We start from the raw sequence: 21,031 nt of genomic DNA on the forward strand, positions 1-21,031 counted from the left end.
TTATTATACATCTTAAGTGAGATCAGGTAACATTTTTAGCTTTGTCTTTCTAAGTCTGTCTACGAAGTCATGTTTCATTAACCTTCTCAATGCCCAAACAGGGAGCAAGGAATTGGCCATCTGTGTCTCAAAGTGCAGTGTAGATAAGGGGCTCTTTCATACATCCTGTGTCACGCTGTGTCACAGCCGTATAATAATAATAATGGAGCGTTTCCTTTACTCAAACTGCCTGAACTGTCAGAAGAGCTGAACAGCAGGCCCATGCACTTTACAGTGACCAGGTGTAGCTTCCAAAGCAAGACATCTATGGCATGCAAAATGCTAAGCCTAATTTACAACTTACTCTGCACATGGACATATAAGCAAGGTTTACATTTAACCCTCTGCATGACTGTTTATTTTGTGTTGACGTACTGGATGTAATGACTGGAGCACAGCTAGATGTCGTAATACACCTTTTAACTACGCTTGTTTTCTAAAATCCAAATATTTTGCTGAACTGCATTTCTCTGGGACATTTGCTTTGAACACTTTTCTTGCAGACATTTTGCCACTAGCATCTTACATGATGAGTGGTAATTGTTTCCATGCATATTCCACACTCCGTAGACGGTGTGTTTAAATTACATTTTACATGTGCTAATGTAAGATGTATATTGCAAGGTACATCAATATGTCACATACATGCAGTTCCTATCTGTATACGGAAAATGAAATGTTTTAGGGATTACACTGATACTGAAGGACATTCGACTTACAAGTTCTGAATATACAGCATTAGTAGTTGCCCTATATATGCTCTGTACAGAGCCACATATTGATAGAATTCAGTAATCTTTATATGTTAATTGACATCCTCATCATTTCGTCTGATTGCCCTTGGAACCTTCAATGAAAACTGAAGATTTGAAGGCTAGCTAGCCCTGCGTAATATTTTGTACTCCCAGCTTCATTTATATGTTTGTTTTCTGGTGAAATCAATTAACCTAGAATAAGGTGTGAATGTTGTAGATTAATTAGAGTTGTTCTTTTAATTGCAGCTGTTTGACCATATTGCTGAATGTTTGGCCAACTTCATGGAGAAGCTGAACATCAAAGACCGGAAGCTTCCTCTGGGATTCACGTTCTCGTTTCCCTGTCATCAGACCAAACTGGATGAGGTAATTTGATTGTAATTAACCTATAGGAAAATATGAAGCTTAGCAATCACTGGGCTAAGCTGGCTTCAGGACATGGCAGCTTGAATTGTTAATATTAGTGGAGTCTCGTGTCTCGAACATTCAAATAGTCAAATTAGGGTGCTTTTTTTTGTTGGAGAAGTGATGAGCGATGAAGTCCTACTTATTAATATAATTTAAAAATGTAAAGCAAGGTTAAAAATGTTTAATTTAATAAACTGATTCCTAAACACATTCACTATAATTTCAAGGCCAGTTTGCTATATGTGTGATACATTCATACATCAAATATTCTGAGCACCTAGAAAAGAGGCCCTCTAGGAAAGAATAGGGGATAGAACGGTACAGGTCCTGGAGAGGTTCACCCAGGAGGTATGGAGTCTAATATAAATAAATCTATGATCCTTGTTAAAGTGTGCAGACCACGCAAAAAACACAGGCAACCAGCAAAACACACCACAGAAACTGACATAAATATATAATTTATTCTATGTTAAAGAGACTTTTACACAGCTGGTATTTAGATAATGCCTTAACTGAGATTAATATGCACTAAGTACACAATAGACTGGAAGATTATTTAGTGTACACTTTCTATACACTTTGAAATTAACTCTTATGGGTGGTGGAGTTTACTGTTCTCGTTTTCTTTATTACTGTGCGTGTGCAGACATGTATGAAGTTATATCACAGATGATTTTAATTTACAGTATATTTAACTCCTTTTGTGAAATTCAATCTGCGTGCAAAAAAAAAAGCAAAAGCAAAACAGGATGGTATGTCTGTCCTAAGCAACACCTGACCAGATTCGTAGACTGTTTTTACATGTCTATAATTGCATAACATCTAGCCCATGAATTAAAACAATTATACCTTTCCTGGAGTGGTATTCACGTTCTGGAAAATGTAAATATTGTTGTTGTAGCATAGGAGTTAAAGATTTTATTCACTTGTTACACCTATCTATGTTAATTTTATTTTATTCTCTTGTTCTGTTTGAAGAGCATCTTGGCAAATTGGACCAAAGGATTCAAAGCCTGTGGGGTAGAAGGAAAGGATGTGGTCACATTGTTACGGAAAGCAATCAAGAAACGTGGGGTACGTATGCTCTCCACTTTATTTAGTTAGAAACCAAATCCAATTGTGGAAATATTTGGTTACTTATTTTATGAGATGTATGTATTTTGTGGTTAACAAAATAGGCCCACCTCTGCTCCAGATTATTGATGATGCAGCAATGCATTGGCACTGTGTCTGCAAATGGTTTCAATTATGAAAATATTGTGAACCTTCAGTTTTTTATTAATTAATAACAGCCCACAGCTCATGTGAATTAGAAGGATGACCCTACTATTGAAAAAGCTTAAGGGGAAACTTCAGGCAACCAAAACAACTTAATCTAAACTAAGCTTCCTGGCACCATCACAACTTATTTGTGTTGCCTGCAGTGTCCATTTAAGGTGGCACTCTCAAATACACAATCAAAACATCATGAGAGAAAGTAGGAACTATTTTACTAAATACCAACACTGCATCTTGGCATTTTCCATCAGTTGTCACTAACCATCTCTGATAGGAACAGGCTGCTTATCACAAGACACTCTGTAAATGCCACAGGTAAAGGCAAGATAATACGTGTGGTGGACCTGTGCCCCATAATGTACTTTTCATGTGTGCTGGTGGCTTAGTCTGCAATAAACTTAGGATATCCTGGTTACTGAACATAAATGTGTAAATGAGGGAGAGCCTAAATTCTCGTTTCTTTCTTCCTATGTGAAAAATACAAGGACTCTATGAATGACTATGGTAAACTATCTTGCTGCCTATGTGCCCTCTACTGGTGTCAGACAGAAGTCACTTGTGCAAGTCACAAGTGTGACACATGTCTGGCCTAAATGTAGTTTGTATGCATGTATTTGCTGTAGTCAGTGATGTGACTAAAGGTGCCTGTTATATTTCTAATCTTTCCTTTCCTTGCAGGATTTTGACATTGACATTGTGGCTGTTGTAAATGACACTGTGGGAACCATGATGACTTGTGGATTTGATGACCACAATTGTGAAATTGGTCTTATTATTGGTAAGTATAGAATGACTGTTCCCATATAAGTGTGTGAGAGAACAGGAGTATTGAATGCACCAACTGGTTTGTAATTGATACTGCTGAATCTTCAGGTCAATCATATTAATAAATGGAACTGGCAAACCTTAATGATTGAGGTTTATTTATCCCTTTATCCCACTGCCGTACTTGCATGTTTATTGCTGTGTGCTCTCGGGCTAGCGCCCCCTTTATTGATATATCAGTTGTGCTGTATCTTAAAACTGAAGTTTGAATTGAGTGTAATCAGTTTGTACCTGTCTCCCTGATTTTTGTTCAGCCAATATTGGGTTAGAACTCACAGGTCTTATGGTCGATGGTTGTGTCCTGTATGCTCCCATGGAGTGAATACTTTAAATGTTTCTTTGTTTATACAGGTACAGGTACTAATGCATGTTACATGGAAGAAATGAGGCATATTGATTTGGTGGAAGGTGACGAAGGACGGATGTGCGTGAATATGGAGTGGGGTGCATTTGGAGATGATGGATGCCTGGATGATATTAGGACTGAGTTTGACCGCGAAATCGACATGGGATCTTTAAATCCAGGCAAACAAATGCAAGTATTTCTGTTAATTGTGGTTTGTGCAAAAGAACATAGCACCACTCATGGATATTGTATGAGCATTGCAAAAGTAATTTAAAAAGGAGAAGAAATTATGTTGGCATAAATAAAACAGAAATACAGACTATATATCTCTCTCTTACTATATAAATTACTATTTACATTGCTAGCTTAGGGTTACTGCAGCAGCTCAAACAGTGTTTTCTTTTTATATGTCTGGAGGAAGAGTGTGCAATAGACATCTTTCACTCCAATTTATGACTTGCATGCAGGCATACATACATCATTCTATACATATACACAATCATGGTGTATGCTGAATTCTCTAATGTCAGATTGGCAAAAGATTATCAGCCTGCATTTCGCTAATTTGTACAAGGAGCAGACTGATACTGATACAGTATTATTTTATAAATGTATGTATTTACATGTTTTGTTTATGTATGGGGAATATCTGTGCTCAATACTTTGAGTTTATACTCTGTCTTTAGTCTTAGTGTTAGTATGTATCCATAATATCGGATGCAATGATGTTTTTCAGTAAAACAACAGCGCCACCTGCTGGTTATTTCCTGACTTCCATAACGTAAATGAATTCAAAGATAAGGGGGAGATGTGGATTGATAGAATAAGATGTAAGCAGGGGTATTATAGAAATGGGATTCAGGAAGGGTTTCATGATTGTTTTTTTTAATGTTCTCTCTTGTAGGTTTGAGAAGATGATTAGCGGAATGTACATGGGAGAGTTAGTCAGACTTATCTTAGTCAAAATGGCCAAAGAAGATCTTCTTTTTGGCGGCAGGATTACAGCCGACCTCCTGACTACTGGACATTTTGAAACCCGTTTCATCTCAGATATTGAAAAGTAAGACAGAACAGAACTTGTCACTACCGACCTAATGATTCTTTTAGTTGTTTTTTCTGTAGTAAAGTAAGTGTTCATTATAAACCTGGACAAGAGTATGATCTGTTACAGTGATGGCTAACCATGACACCATAAATTGTTTCTGGACTACATTTCCCATGATGCTCAGCGAGCTTTTAAAGTCAAAAAGCTAGCTGAGCATTATGGGAAATGTAGTCCAGAGGCAATTTATGCTGTAAAATTTAGCCATCACTGATCCATTTCCTTCACCTGCATGATTCCAGGACGTGAAAACCCTTGTACAAACAAGGATTATATATGAATACACACTAGTCATAGACTGATAAAGCTGTAAAACCAGCTCAGTGAAGACAAGCCTGTACGTAGAAACAGGCTGCAACTCGAGTGGCTGATGTAATGCCCTTGCAAACTCAGACGACTCTGTCCACCTTCATTTCACTTCTACTTATTAATGTGACTCTTAAGAGTCCCTATAATTTATAGTCAACATTTAAATATAAGGCGATGTGCTTTGGAATGCTGAATTGTGATGTATTAGCCTCACTGTGAATGTTTTACAACTTTATTTTCAGGTTTATATAATACTGAACTCCGTTTATTTACATCTAGATAGTGCTGCCTCAGTCGCATTGTCTTGATTGATGTATCGTATGTTGAAACTCAGTGACTAAATTACTGACAGGGTTATTCGCTAAACAAGGAACTGACCACAAAATTGCAAATAATAGAGCAAATAAGTAAACATTTAAAATAACTCCACTGTTACATTGGGGAGATTTATCAAAGTGTTTTGTTTCAAAAATGGTGTGTGACTAGTGCTGTATAAACAAAGTGATTTAACTCTTAAATGGCAGAGAATAGAACAATGAGACTGCAGGCGCATGATCTATACACCAAAATTGTTTTATTAAAGGACCACTATAGGCACCCAGACCACTTCAGCTCAATGAAGTGGTCTGGGTGCCAGGTCCATCTAGGGTTAACCCTGCCTGCTGTAAACATAGCAGATTCAGAGAAACTGTTATGTTTACATTAAGGTTAATCCAGCCTCTAGTGGCTGTCTCATTGACAGCCGCTAGAGGCACTTCCGCGCTTCTCACTGTGATTTTCACAGTGAGAAGACGCCAGCATCCATAGGAAAGCATTAAGAATGCTTTCCTATGGACTGACTGAAGGCGGTCGCGGCTCTTGCTGCGCATGCGCAATTGGCGGAAGAGGGAGGAGAGTACCCAGCGCCGAGGGAGCCTGGCGCTGGAGAAAAGTAAGTGTTTAACCTCTTCCTCACCCTAGAGCCCGGCCGGAGGGGGACGAGTTTGTTTTCCTGGCACTATAGTGGTCCTTTAAGCTAAAGTTGTTTTGGTGCCATTTAAATCACTTTTGTTTTTGTCCATGCAGCCCTACCACACTTCCCCTGTCTGTAACTCACACATCTCACATGTAAAATGGTTTTCAATCAGATGGTAAATTACTTTAGAGGTTTTTATCTCCTGCTCTGTAAATTGAACTTTAATCAAGCTACTAAACTATTAACAGAGCAGGAGATAAAAAAACAAAACAAATTTAAGCAGACTGTACAATAAAGGATGTGTGAACTTTAGGCATCACTAGAGGAAGTGTTTAGGAAGCCTGTGCAATTTACATGAAGGTAGGTGTGCTAAGGGCTGCATAAACAAAGTACTTTAACTCCTAAATGGCAGAGAATTGAGTAGTGATACTGCAGGGGCATGATCTATACACCAAAATTGCTTCATTTAGCTAAAGTTGCTTTGGTGACTATAGTATCCCTTTGACGTTGTCCATTAATCATGATTCCTGGTTTAGTATATAAACATATTAGGGTGTTAGCAAATAAACATATTAGGGTGTAGATCACTAATTTACACATTGGAAACTAGCATGCACGTAGTTTAATCACATCTTGGAACCCCACATGTAGAGAACTAAATCATATATTTCCTAAATGTACATACAATGCTGAGCTAAGATGCCCAAACATTTTTCCTCACTTTGCTTTTACCATTGTAGGGATAAAGAAGGGATTCAGAAAGCCCATGAAATTTTAAGCAAATTGGGTTTGGAGCCATCCCATGAGGACTGTGTGGCCACTCACAGAATCTGTCAGATTGTATCTACCCGTTCTGCCAATCTTTGTGCTGCAACTCTAGCTGCTGTGCTGCGGCGGATCCGGGAAAACAAAGGTGTGGAGAGGCTGAAATCCACAGTGGGAGTGGATGGATCTGTCTACAAAAACCATCCACAGTAAGTGAGATTCTGGTACCGGCAAAAGTACAATGGGTTTTCAACAAACCAACAAGCATTGTTTTAATAGATAAACATTGTACACAGTTTTCCAAAGAACTTTATTCCAAACATTCTAAGATTAGTATAGATAGAAAAAGACAATTTCCATAGTTTGCAAACAATGTCATCTATCTGCATGAGAAATCTCATGAATGTTAGCTGGATGTACCAAAATCTAAGACAATGAGATTTATATTGGAGCCAATGGTAATTGTAAGTTAAAAAAGGGGGTCGGAATCGGTTCAGCGGTGGTTGATTCCCAGTTCCATAGAAGATAAAATAAAATTCTTCAGTACAGTATGTTAGGATAGAGTTGTAGGAGAGATATTACCTATTCAAATGAGTTTCTGGTGGTTTTAGAATTAAAACTGATGTACTTTTGCTTAGTGGGTCAGATAAAAATGTATTTTAATATTTTTCCAGTTATGCTCGGCTCCTTCAGAAGACTGTTCGTCGTTTGGTACCAGAATGTGATGTCCGATTCATCCGGTCTGAAGATGGCAGTGGAAAAGGGGCTGCTATGGTGACTGCTGTAGCTTACAGATTGGCTGACCAGAAGCATGAAAGAGAGAAAACACTTGAAGCTTTAAATCTCAGCCACCAACAGCTCTTGGAGATTAAGAAAGTAATGAGGACAGAAATGGAGAGGGGCCTGCAAAAAGAAAGCCACAACAGTGCCACAGTGAAAATGCTGCCCACCTATGTACGAGCAACTCCTGATGGTACAGGTAAGAGAACCCCATTGTTTGAAATAAAAAGAACACATTCAAATCAATGATGCCTTTTATCAAATTGTTTATCTAAGAAAACAACTCAGAAAGCAAAAGTGTCATAGTTATATTCATCGATACCTACAACGTGTTCCATCCAACAGAGAAATGAGGCAATGTTCCATTCCCAGTGAAATTACTTTCTGAAGTTTTGAAACACTATTTTTTTATAGGTGAATCTAATATTTATACATCGCCATCGGTATTTTCCAAGATAATGCATATAATATATTATTCAGCCAATATTGAATAATTCTCAAGTAAGACAATTATCCAGGGAAGGCTAAGAAACTTTCTGAAGTTTTATACATATAATATTTATGCATTGCCACCAGTACTTTCCAAGATTATACAGGACATATGCATAACAGATAGTGTATATATATATATATATATAATAAACGCTAGCCAGTACTAAAAGGTTCTGAAATAGGGCTATATTCCAGTGAATGCAAAGTAACTTTCTAAACTTTTAAAGTACTTGTTTTACATTTTACTTTCCATGATGAAACAGGACGTGTACATTTAGGGTAATGTAGTAAAAAAAAAATGTTGTGTATTGCAGACTTATACAGACTGTCTACTGAAAATGATTTCATAGTTTATCTTTCGGAACACAGAATTGGTTAGTCTTAGACCCATGGGTAAGGAAGTGAGGTAGATGGGGGAATTAATCCATCCCTGGAAATCTAGTGGGAGGACTGGGTGGACCAACTCTAAACATGACGGTGAAGCTCTTAATATCATATGTTTTGTCGTTTAAGGAAAACACGTCCTATTTTAAAAGGGTCGGTTGTACTCTCTGCTTTATAAATAGCAAAACAATATTACAAGAACAATAAGAAGGTACAAAAATATCAGTGGCGAGTCGAATGTCATATTTGTATATTAAAATGTGAGGTCAGGTCACTATGTAACACACAGAGGAGCCAAATTGGGATTTGTACTTTTGTAGATTTTTTCCATTTTAACACAAAACATAGTATGCACAGTGTTCATTTTCACCTCTCTGCACTTTCAGAGAAAGGAGACTTCCTGGCTTTAGATCTAGGAGGCACTAATTTCCGTGTGCTCCTCGTACGTGTTCGAAATGGCATGAGACGTGGCGTGGAAATGCACAATAAGATCTACACAATCCCCCAGGACATTATGCTGGGCACAGGCGAGGAGGTGAGTAGACATGGGGATATGGGAATTACAGGTCTGTTATTTATGTTCTCACGACGTACAACTTCTTATGTTTAGCTCTTTCTGTCCAGGAGACATCAGCCATTTTGTCCCAAAGAGAGTTATATGGTCATTATGTTTACATTCATTGTTTACTAATATTGGTGTCCCTTTATCAGCTGGGAAACAGCAGGTCTCTTGACTCTCTTCAATTGCTAACTGATCTGGAGCTATATTTTCATAGTGAAAGCATGTCTGTCTGCTAATGGTGCTTCATAGGATCACGTTCATATTGGAGATCTTTCTCTTATTTCAGGAAAAGGGCCACCAAGCTCATTTTGTTGGAGATTTGTCAAGGCATACACTGGGTGCAATCATCGTGATCACTTGTTATTTATCACCTTACACAAGATTAGCATGTTTAAAAAATAATTATAAATCTCCCCTGTAATCTTTTTCAACATCACTGCCATAATAAACAATGGTAGTGCTCATTCAGGGCAGCTGGGTGTCTATGCCAGGCATTTTGGAATGCTACCAATTTGGTTTCTGCTTGCCTCTGTTTCAAGAAAATGTACTGCAGCCAAAACTCTTTCTATAAGCAAAAAGGAGCTATTACTCTAACCATGCTCTCACTTTAAATAATCTGAAGTGATAATCGGGGGGGCTTAACTCTCTCGGTCTGTTACAAATTTTCAGTTGTTTTCCCATGTTCTCCATATGTTCTTTTGGATAGGAAACTAAACATCCCCACATCTACTGAAGGCTGATGTTGGTGATGCACCATTATGTTTCCCTCTTCTACAGAGTATTATGATTGGATTGGCAAGGAGTATTATTCTGATTTGACTGGCAGTAGTATACATTTTTTCTTTTTAGAACTAGATTTCACTATGGTTACATGAAGAAACACTATAGGGCTAGGTATATAAACATGTAATCCTAACCCAATAGTATTATACTAATGATTTAGATTATTGTGCACATCCAGGCTTTGCTGGTTTAAATAATCAAACCTAGGGAAGCATTGGGAGGCTAGTGCACATGAGCATCAAATTGCTGCAATGTGCCAATCATCATCTTTTCATAGAGATTAATTGATGCAATGCATGTTTATGTGTGTTCAGTGTCTCCATGTATAGCGTGGAGCAGGTGCTGAACATTGGTCCCACAATCTTTGCAGGACCAACCCCAGGAAGTCCCTCTATTGGCTGTTGGAGTGACTGCCATTAGGGATGGTTTTAGGCAGCAGTGTAAACAATTCTTTGTCTCAGAAAAGGCCGGGTTTACATTGCTCAGCTTGCAGGGAAGGCTATTTGTTCCAAAACCACTACATTAAGCTGTAGTGGTTCTGGTGCCTATTGCGTCCCTTTAAAGTGTGTGTTCTTGTTGGATTTAAATGCAATGTTTTAATAGTGCTATATTTTTCTATGCAGCTTTTTGACCACATTGTTCATTGTATTGCGGATTTCCTGGAATACATGGGCATGAAAGGAGTGTCACTGCCCCTGGGATTCACCTTTTCTTTTCCTTGTCAACAGAATAGCCTGGATGAGGTAATTATTGAATTCCATGTAAATAGGTTGGTAATTGTCATGGGACTTTAATTTTACTTCTGAGATCTGTAGGATAAGATAAACAGAGTTATTTTGAGTGGTGTTGGCGTTTCAGCCATTCATAATACAGCTATAAATAATAGCAAAGTCCACGACAAGACAACAAACAGAAACTGGCAGTTTTTGTCCTTGTGGGCAAGAACAAAGAAGAGGCATTTTTGAGCACTAAATGGAATGCACAGCATGACAGAGCATTCATGGAGATCTTTTCATAACTGCAACTTCATTGCCACCAATAACAATTCTCATGTATTATGAATGTTATGAGCACATTCTCAGCCACCAGCCAACGCATTAACCCATACAGTACTAAAATAGCAAAGGCCCTTCACAACACCTACCCCACTCCTGCATTACTATGCCAACACTCAAACCAATGCACATCCTGTTAGAAGTGGCAATTATCCCCCTTGCTAGACTTCCCATGGTTTGGTTAGTCAGTAAACCTTGAACAATGCAGAACTGAAAACAAAAGTGTAAAATTTAGACCAAAATATTCAACAATAGTCAACAAATTTGGCTATTTTGGTGTCCAATTCCCCTTTCTCCTCTTTCCATTTCCCAGTTTATATATGTTTCTTAAAATATTATCTTATGTATAAACTGAACATCAGTTGAATTCTATAGATGTCCCCCAGTTTTACCACTAGGAGACATCAGAAACACCATACCATCAATTTACTTTGTGGTGTGGCCTAAGCAATGTCAGCACAGCCCTCTGGAAAGCAGCTACATTTAAGAAGGCAGTGATTGGAAGAAACCATTACATCTCTGTCTCCTGTAAAGCAGTTTACTGTCCCTATGGTTTTAGAAGTAGTTGGCTCTTTCAAAATGAAGTCTCTTATAACTTATTCTGTGCATTTCGGCTCCTACAGGGTGTAGTTCAATATAAGGAGTCTCAATTACATTCTTTACTAGTGACACAGGTTCAGGTGTAATCCATTTCTTTAAACTGTCCATGTGGCTTCATCCATTCCAGAAGTATGATAATGTTCTTATAGAATCAAAGTAATGCTTAGTTTGTGACATGCTCCTCCTCTGATCTTCTCTAGGGTATTCTTCTTAAGTGGACTAAAGGTTTCAAGGCATCTGGCTGTGAAGGAGAGGATGTTGTGAATTTGCTAAAGGAAGCCATCCACAGACGGGAGGTAATTATGGGACATTATGGTCTTGTGCATGGGCTATGTGAATTATATAATCAGTTCATGCTTGATATCAACTGCACAAGATACAATTTTGCTGCCAAGAGGTTGGATCATTAAGGAGTCCAGGGGTTCAGGAGTATTGGAAAGGTCCCACCGTAATGAATACACATTTTTATTGTCTATATCAGTGGTTCTCAAACCAGTCCTCAAGGCATCCCTACCAGTCCAGGATTTAGGGATTGTGTCAAAGGTGTTTTTAGAAAAACAAACAAATAAACAAACAAACAAAAAACCACAGTAGACACAACTGTGTTATACCTAAATCCTGGACTGGTATGGGTGCCTTGAAGACTGGTTTGGGGACAATTAGTCTATATGGTTTGCATTTCATGTCTTTTTACAAAACAAAACATGACAACATTCTCTGAAAGTTTATTTGTGAAACAAACAGGCATCTTTCACTGATTTTGCAGGAATTTGACCTGGATGTAGTGGCTGTAGTAAATGATACAGTGGGCACTATGATGACCTGTGGCTATGAAGACCCTTACTGTGAAATGGGATTGATAGTTGGTAAGAATCTTCACCTGGTTAATATTTTGGCTCTTTATATGCTATTAACTTTCACGTGCAATTGAACGAGTGCATTTTTGCCTTAGCTGCCCCAGTATTGCAGAGGGATTTTTCTAGCACTTCCAGAACAGTTGAAAAAGAAGGAAAACCACAATAAAATTAGATGGTTTAATCTGAATAAATAGTTCTAGTGGTAACTCCTTGTAAGTTTTCAGAAGCTGCAGAAATATGCTGCAATCTTTCGCACTAGGATTTAGAATTTCTTCTTAAAGGAACACTCGAAGCACGATAGCCGTTACAATTTATTGCAGTAATTATTGTGCAAGAAGTCTTTGGATACTGTTTTTTTTTTGGTCAACTATTTTTAAAGGTATGATAAATATTGGTGCTTTCCTGACATTCAAAGCCTGACCCTTTCATGCTGATAATACGAAAGTTTCAATTCCTCATTATCTCTTCAAAGTCACCCAACCAATAATAAGGTGTGCGCGCTGTGCGCAATAAAGTGGCCAGGCTTTGGAAGATCCCCCAAGTTTTATCAAACTTCTCAAATGGTTTGACAAAAAAGAGACGCAAAAAGCAAAGATTACTTGCACCATGTACATTATGTAAGCTATTGTAGTAATGTTGCTTATAGTGGCCCTTGCAACATGCTGGTGAAAAAATATTAAGATAAATTACTGCATTGACAGTTTGTATATTTAAAAGCATTGTTTTGGTTTGTGAGAACGTATATGTCTCAGATTTTGTAAGCTATTGTAGTTATTGTGCTTATAGTGTCCCTTTCAACATGCTGGTGAAAAAATATCAAGAAAAATCACGGCATTGGCACTTTGTATATTTAATAACCATTGTTTGGGTTTACAAGAATGTATACATCTCAGATTCTAATCAGAATATTGCACTTATAATAGAGATCTGTGAGCACACTGTCTAGGTTACATATTATGATATATCCGGTGGCATAAGGCCGTCCCGGTAGCAGTCTCATTTTACTTGGCATTGATAATTAATGCTATGCTGCCGTAATGATCCATTTGAAAAATATCCTGAACAAAATACGGTCAGAGAATACATATATTAATTTCTGATTGGCAGGAACTGGGAGCAACGCATGTTACATGGAGGAGATGAAGAATGTTGATCTGGTGGAAGGAGTGGAGGGCAGGATGTGCATTAACATGGAGTGGGGGGCATTTGGAGACAATGACTGTCTGGAACCATTCCGTACAGAGTTTGACAAAGCTGTGGATGAATTGTCTCTTAATCCTGGCAAGCAGAGGTATGTGTCAGTTACTGCCTATGGGAAACAAGTTAGCTATGTGTAGGAGAGTAGAAGGGCCTGAACCGTATTTGCCCAGCAGATAACTGACACTGCAAGATTTGATTGTGGTGAAGCAGTGTCTGTTGGTGACTCACGGGAGAGATTTTGTATGACTTGACAATATTTGCATTAACTCTTAATTAGTTTTTCTGAGCTCTACTTTGCATTCTATTTCATTCTCATTTATATTTCATTATACATGTGATGTAGAAGCAGTAAAATTAGTACAGGCATGCTGCTTGCATTATCATCAACATAGTCCTTAAATATGGAACCTTAGAGAATAATAGTGGCAGAACATATATCAGTTCATAAGCTCACCCATTTATTGAAAATATTTTTTTTTCTGTGGCTGTAGGTTTGAGAAGATGATTAGTGGCATGTATCTTGGGGAGATCGTCAGAAATATATTGATAGATTTCACCAAACGAGGGTTTCTCTTCAGAGGAAAGATTTCAGAGAGGCTCAAGACGAGAGGCATCTTTGAAACCAAGTTCCTGTCTCAGATCGAAAGGTGAGTAAAAAGTCTCAAAATGCAACAGGTGTTTGAGATTAAAACTATAGGCCAACTTAGACAAAAAATGTCTACTGCACAATTCACACACCGTACTGTCAGGTGAATCACAGATAAGTATTTAGTTAGTTTTTCACTGGCTAAAAATAAATAATATGAGTGGAAAAGTAAATCCTGACAATGTTCAAGATCTCGTGGTCCTGTTGGTCCTACTTTAGTCAAAGCATCCTGTAGCTTCTAAGAATTGAATGCGGTTCTTCCTCTTGACATTAGCTATGCCTTTAACTAAAAATATCACAGTATTATTAATGATTCTATCCTAAACAGCAGGTGGAAAGTTAGTATTTTAGATGTGATATAGTGCTTTTCTCCATGTGAATATACCCATTGGTGTGATGTCCCACACTGAAACATGTTTTTTCTTTTTTCATTCCAGTGACCGCCTGGCATTACTGCAGGTCCGCTCCATCCTACAACATCTTGGCTTGAACAGCACATGTGATGACAGTATCATAGTAAAGGAAGTGTGTACAGTTGTAGCACGTAGAGCAGCACAAGTCTGTGGGGCTGGTGTTGCAGCCGTGGTGGACAAGATCAGGGAGAACCGAGGGCTGGACTTCTTGAAAGTCACAGTAGGAGTGGACGGAACACTCTACAAACTTCACCCACAGTAAGCTACTAGACCTTTCTTGGCCATTCACTGCTTTATTTACATGAGTGTTCTCCAGCTTTTAATTATAGTTTTTAAGCTAGGCACTTATTAAACTTTGTAGTACAATAAATCTTATACATTTTGTAAGGAATCATATGACGACATTAAAATTCATCCGACATATGAAGCCTTCGAAAGGAAAGTTCTGTTTTACTCAACTCTGGGCAAACTCAATTCTCTCTGGTATCAATTGGTATCAATTCTAATTCTAATCACTTTATTATATAAAAGTCACAGTAGATAACAAATGGTGTTGTAGTTGCCTGTTTTTTTCATAGATCAATACAATTCTGTAGAAAATAGTATTTGTTGTGTGTTCTACCCTATCCTGATTGCCATGATCAATCACACCATGTATGACTTCAAAACTTAATTAAATAAATGTCTAGACAATTCATATTCCAGACCCAATGTCTGGCTCCAGCTGGTTAATCGTGTTAATTTGTAGAAGTATTGATAAGATATATACCACATATTTTCCAAAGGGTTCTGATGAAAGTATGTTCTGCTCTTGAGAGTGTTGTTCTAAGTTTAGTTATGCCCTGACTAAATTATTTAACCAAAGCCCCCAAATAAGAAGAAATATGATCTTCTTCATATATGTTGAGGTTTTTTTTTAAAGGTTAGTCCAACCAAAAAACAGTGTTTTTGATTGTAGTATCCTCTTGTGTGCTGTTTGCCAAAAATGCCACCCACACCCCCAAAAAAACAAATGTACTTCTTTATCCCTTGCCAAGGACAAGTTCCACCTCAGCCCGATCCTCCTTGCCTGATGTCCCTCCCCCTTAAAGAGAGGATGAGCTGAGGGGAAGACAGGGGTGCCATGGATGGGGGTGATCCAAATCAATGAAGTTGTAATTTTGCTCGGATAAACCCTTTAACTGAAGGGTCACATGATTCATTTAGCAAACACTTCTACCTTTATCACTTCCGGTGTAGCAAGATATCCTCATGTTAGCGAGTTGTGCCTATTTATACGTGTGTAGTTATTTACAAATTGAAATAATGCATTTTCCATTTTTTTTTCCAGTTTTTCCACCATCATGCGCCAGACAGTAAAGGAGCTGTCCCCTAAATGCCAGGTGACCTTTCTCCAATCTGAAGATGGTAGCGGGAAGGGAGCTGCTCTGATCACAGCAGTGGCCTGTAGGATTCGGGAAGCAGGCCAGCGTTAACAACTTGCTTGTGTGCATTCCTGCACAGAGACCGCTTGCAGACATTTACCATGTCCATCTTTAGCATAGACTCTAGTAGACTGGATCCTGCGTCCCACTGATCCACTCTCCCTGGAGACAGAGCACATCATCAGTGATTTGGCACTGAGTAATAATGGAAGCCAGCAAATATTTCATCTTTATGCGAAAACTGTACCAGGGAAATGTGTACCATGGGTGTATATTTTAATATTTTTGTAGGATAGCTGGGGGTTTCCAAAATAATTTATAGCTAACTTTATTATTGGTGATCTGTAGTTCTTCAAGGTGGCTGATGGAAGATGCCCCAGTAGGGACATATAACTGATGTTAACATGCAGAGATGGCAGTGGGCTCTGTTCCATGGTTTGAATAGGTATTTATTCTGCAATATTTCAACGCAGTTAGTACTTTTTGTTCCTATGCAAAGTATTTTTTTTCTTTTGGTGTTTTACAAATTCCAGATCTGTAGCTATGGGTGAAACCAGGAATTCATTTGTAGAAATTAATGGTGGGCATGTCATGCTTTAAATAGATTAGTGTGCTCCTGGTCCTTAACAGCCTTACGAGTTTGCATTGGCATTACAATATACCTTCAAACTCACTTTTTATTTTCCAGGAGGAAGACAATGAAAATCCCTCTGGAAACTATGTTTTTTTTTTTTTTTTTTTAAATTATGGTTTCTTTAACTAAACTTTATTTCCAGCCTTAAATGATTTTTAAATCCCATTTATTAAAAAACAAAAGATCAGCGATTAGTAATTACTATTCACCATCTCTGCGCGCAGCAAGATGAACACCAGCTTTTTTTTATTCTGCCATTATTGGCTAGTGTTAATTGAAATGAAACTGGAGACGTAAGCTTTGTAGTGTTTTCTTGTGCTCACAGAAATCCTGCTACTCATTTCTACTGAGAAACTGCATAACAGTAAGTGTTTCTGACAAGCAAGCCTTAAAATTATGCAGATACTTAGAAAACGCAAAGCTTTTATTTATCTTTCAACAACCTCTAATGAAAGGCTGATTACATCTGACCTCGAGGTCCTTTAATCATTTTTTTTTTCTATAATGTAGATGGCCAACCTGCAGGAAACCATCTATCTGTGGACTTGCAGTGCACAGTGGCTGGCTGAGAATGATAGGAACTGCAGAGCCGATTGCCCCTTTTTATCAGACGTTTGGATTCTGACTTAAATATCCTCAAAAGCCATAACCGATTTTAATAAGCACCACTACATTCATGCTTTTTTGTTTTTTCTAGAAAATATTTATTTATTTTAGTGTTTTTTACCTAAATGGGACTGTTACACAATTGTAGTTTAATATTTGATTTTAAGGTAACAACATGATGTTGGTTTGCAGACACCTATTTAACGGAATATAAGACTACTTCCTCTTGAATGAAACATGTTCTTGATAAAGGAATATTACAAAGAAAAAGTGATCTCCAATGAAGACTTATATTCTGATAAATATGGTTTATTTTAGTATGTAAACTAATTTGAGTGGTGATTATATCCTGCAACACTTGAAGGCTTTCACCAAACCTTGGGATTTAACAGCATAGGAAGCGTTCTGAGACTGTTTTAATAAACAGGCATCAGCCAACTTAGGGTACAAACGATACCTGTCCCCTGGGCTCCTCTGGCTTAAGGCTTTGAACTAGCAGCAATAAGTATACTGTTGCATGTGAAATAGAAAATATTTAGCCCAAGGTTATTGTTTATGTGCGTCACATATGTGCAAAAATAGAAGTAGGAAATTATTATGTTTATTTATATTCATTTTAGATTTAACATGTTTACTCTCTTAGAATAGCTTTCCTGGAAATCTCAGTTAATGCTGCTCTTAGTAAATGTCTATCTTACAAAGGATAGCTGATGTACAACGATGTACAGACAAATTGAAACACACACGTATTCTACAATGTATATAATATATATTTATATAGATGTATACAGACCAACATTATTTCTGTCAAATTAACCTAATACAGGTGCAAGGTTCCCAACAAACAGATTATGGGTGGTACAAATATTTTTCAAATGATTTTTTATCGCACTTGAGAGATTTATAAATGGTATTGCAACATTTCATTATTGGATTAGTAATGTACATTTTACCTTAAAGGACACATTTGGAAGTATGATCTGTGATGAGTCTATATAAACACACAAATTATCCTAAATTTGTTTCCTGAAGTTGCACTATTTGCAACTATTGCTACATTCTATTGTGTGGACCCCAGGTTAAACCTAATGATACCTAGTAAGGCACAACCTTTCCCTTTCTCTTATTAAAGTACCATTTTTATGCTAGTCTCCCAGGGACAAGATCCCATGGAGTCATGGTAATTGTAGTTCACTAAAGACTGACTGTTATTGCAATACAATATATGAGACCGAGTGATTCGTCATCTTTACTGGGTCCCAACACATCGTACTCTTTAATGCACTGTATATTTGTCTTTCACAAAACAGGTTGTCTGTCTCATGTACATAAATAATGAAATATGTCTGTTTATATTTGCTATTTAAATGGCTTCCTGTTCATAAATTGCTAAATGCTTTTTAGAAAGTTGAAGTCTGTCGTTTGTGTCATTCTTTTATTTGATAACTGTAGAACTTGAGGCCCAAGTGTTAAGATGTTGCATAAATGAGCTGAATTGGGAAGCAGGACGTACCTGTCTTTTGAACATTTAATCAGTTAGTAGGTCATCGTTACTGAGCTCGGTCCGGCATAATTCGAATTCAAGTAGACGTACACAGGGCAAAACTTACATTTACTGAAAGTGCTGACACAACCCAGTAAATATACAAAAAACAGTGTAACAGTGTAGGCGCTAAACAGCATGCAGCTATGAACACTGTGGAATCAATCACTCCAAATTCCACCAAAGATAAAATTATACAATAAAAAGTGCGCTGAGCACTTTACTTTTATTGTATAATGACACAACCCAGTGTCTGGATCTAATATAGACTTGTGCACAAATCCTGTGCTGAACGAATCAAATCGTTAATCACTGTCTGTAAGAACAAATCGATTGTTCGTGTTATGCCGAACATATTAATTAGTTCTCTGTGAACAAACAACCAATATATTTGACCAAAATAGGAAAGCGCTTAGATACATAAGGTGTGTGTATGTGTGTGTGTGTGTGTGTGTGTAAAAGTGTATACCTCAAAAATCAATCATACTTTTTTTTTGTGTATAAAATCCTGCCGCACTTCACCAAAATGTGACATATAGTGACCAAGAAAAATCAGAAACAAACAGCGGTGTGCTAGAAATAGTACTTAAGAAACCGTCTCCTCAAAATCAGTCCTGTAAATAGTTATAAAGATACATATCAGTAGACTTGGGCATTCGTATTCGTACGAATGGATTTTCGTACGAAAATATGCATTTTCGGTCATTCTTCCGAATACCGAATTACGAAAGGCTATACAAACTAAAGAACGAACAAACGAATAGCCGTTTGCCGAAAATCTTTCGTTTGTTCGTTCATTCGGCTTTTTGAATTATACTCTGGGTGAATTTACATTTTAGCACCTCTGTGTAATGTATTGCAATGCAAACTACCGAACGAGAGCATACTACCGAATTCAAACTACCGAATTCAAACTACCGAATTCAAACTACCGAACGCACAAACCATTCGTGCTTTTTCATTGCTTTACATGGGGATGGTAGAAAAACGAATGAACTAATGAACTAATGAATGAACTGATTTGCCTCAATTCGTGTATTAGTTCATTCGGATGCCTTCTTGTATGAATCAAAGAGGAGGGGTATGGGAGTGAGCTGATTTTCATTTATCTAATCAGCTCACTCCTTTGACATGATGCTGTAGGGGCTTATCCAATGGTGAGTGCTTTATCGTGGATTTAAAAAATAACTAAACAGCAGTATAAAAGCAGGCAGTGGATCTTTCTATGCCCTTCTTTGACTGAGTTTTGTTGTTGACACACTGTGCTTCTGTGCTGTGTTAGCCTCATTGCTTGTCTTAGAGATTTTCTGTGAGTGAGTCTTGGTGTGCCTACCAGTTCTCACTTGTTGAATTTGAGTCTATTGCTGAGAATTTTTTATTTTATTTTAGTGCTTTTTGAGAGCTGTGCTGCTGTCAGTGTGCCACACGGTGCCTGGCTGGCACTGCCAGTGCCTGCCTTCCCCCCCGCTTGCTTACTGCCTACAGCAACCAGGTATTACTTTTTAAATCTTTTTAAATCTGTTTATTTTTATTTAATCAAAATTAATTAGCTTAAATTGATTTAGATTTAGAGTAAAGGTAGAATCAGTCCAGTACTTTAGCGTAGTGGGCCTGAGGGCTTCTGCCCTAGGGGTAGACTAGCTTGTTAGCCTAGAAGAAAAGAAATCTAGTTTATCTGTTAATTATTTTTAGCAGCAAAGTGGATTTTTGTTAAATTGATTTTACAGAGGTGCTGCGTCATTTTGCAGGCAGTCAGTATAAAAGTTAAGTAATATTTTTTTATTCAGTTAATAGAATTATCTTCAGTTTTAATTAAAACATTTTATTAAGTTGATAGAATTATCTTCAGTTTAGACTATATATTTGTTGTAGTACAGTCTCTTTGTGCTTTGTTAGAACAGAAAACACACTAGTCAATCAAACAGTCTATTTTTTGTTTTACATTTTTCACACTTTTAGTGTCATTTTCTTTTTGTGCTCACATCAGCATCAGCAGTGAAGTTAACTGTTCTGACTGCTGTTGTGAAGAAATTCCTTTTTTCATTAACTGATTTTTATTAGTTCAGTTAGTGTGTTTGTTTAACAGCAATCAGTGAAGCTAACTGGTTGCTGTTTTTATTTGGTTCATTTTAGTTTCTGATTGACTGTGTGACTGTCCTAACCTAAGCTTCAAGGTAGCTGTAGTAAACCTTTTATTATTTTATTTTTCTAATATTAGTAAATTTTTTCATACGCTGTTTTTTGCAGTAGTCGAGCAGGGAGCACTTGTT

The 21,031-nt window shown here is 37.5% G+C and overlaps 1 protein-coding gene across 1 annotated transcript in view; it reads left to right on the forward strand.

Moving 5' to 3' along the window:
* HK2 (hexokinase 2) overlaps window positions 1–16,555 on the forward strand; it is a 41,205-nt gene extending 24,650 nt beyond the window's left edge. Inside the window, exons 4-18 of the mRNA XM_063448666.1 lie at window positions 1,041–1,160; window positions 2,181–2,276; window positions 3,159–3,258; window positions 3,657–3,840; window positions 4,556–4,711; window positions 6,758–6,991; window positions 7,457–7,761; window positions 8,825–8,973; window positions 10,407–10,526; window positions 11,639–11,734; window positions 12,205–12,304; window positions 13,403–13,586; window positions 13,987–14,142; window positions 14,579–14,812; window positions 15,885–16,555. Coding sequence (XP_063304736.1) covers window positions 1,041–1,160; window positions 2,181–2,276; window positions 3,159–3,258; window positions 3,657–3,840; window positions 4,556–4,711; window positions 6,758–6,991; window positions 7,457–7,761; window positions 8,825–8,973; window positions 10,407–10,526; window positions 11,639–11,734; window positions 12,205–12,304; window positions 13,403–13,586; window positions 13,987–14,142; window positions 14,579–14,812; window positions 15,885–16,029 — 2,379 coding nt within the window. The 3' untranslated portion in view covers window positions 16,030–16,555. The remainder of the gene's footprint in view (window positions 1–1,040; window positions 1,161–2,180; window positions 2,277–3,158; window positions 3,259–3,656; window positions 3,841–4,555; window positions 4,712–6,757; window positions 6,992–7,456; window positions 7,762–8,824; window positions 8,974–10,406; window positions 10,527–11,638; window positions 11,735–12,204; window positions 12,305–13,402; window positions 13,587–13,986; window positions 14,143–14,578; window positions 14,813–15,884) is intronic.
* Window positions 16,556–21,031: the final 4,476 nt, after the last annotated feature.

This window comes from Pelobates fuscus, chromosome 3 (genome assembly GCF_036172605.1).
Source record: "Pelobates fuscus isolate aPelFus1 chromosome 3, aPelFus1.pri, whole genome shotgun sequence".
NCBI lineage: Eukaryota > Metazoa > Chordata > Amphibia > Anura > Pelobatidae > Pelobates > Pelobates fuscus.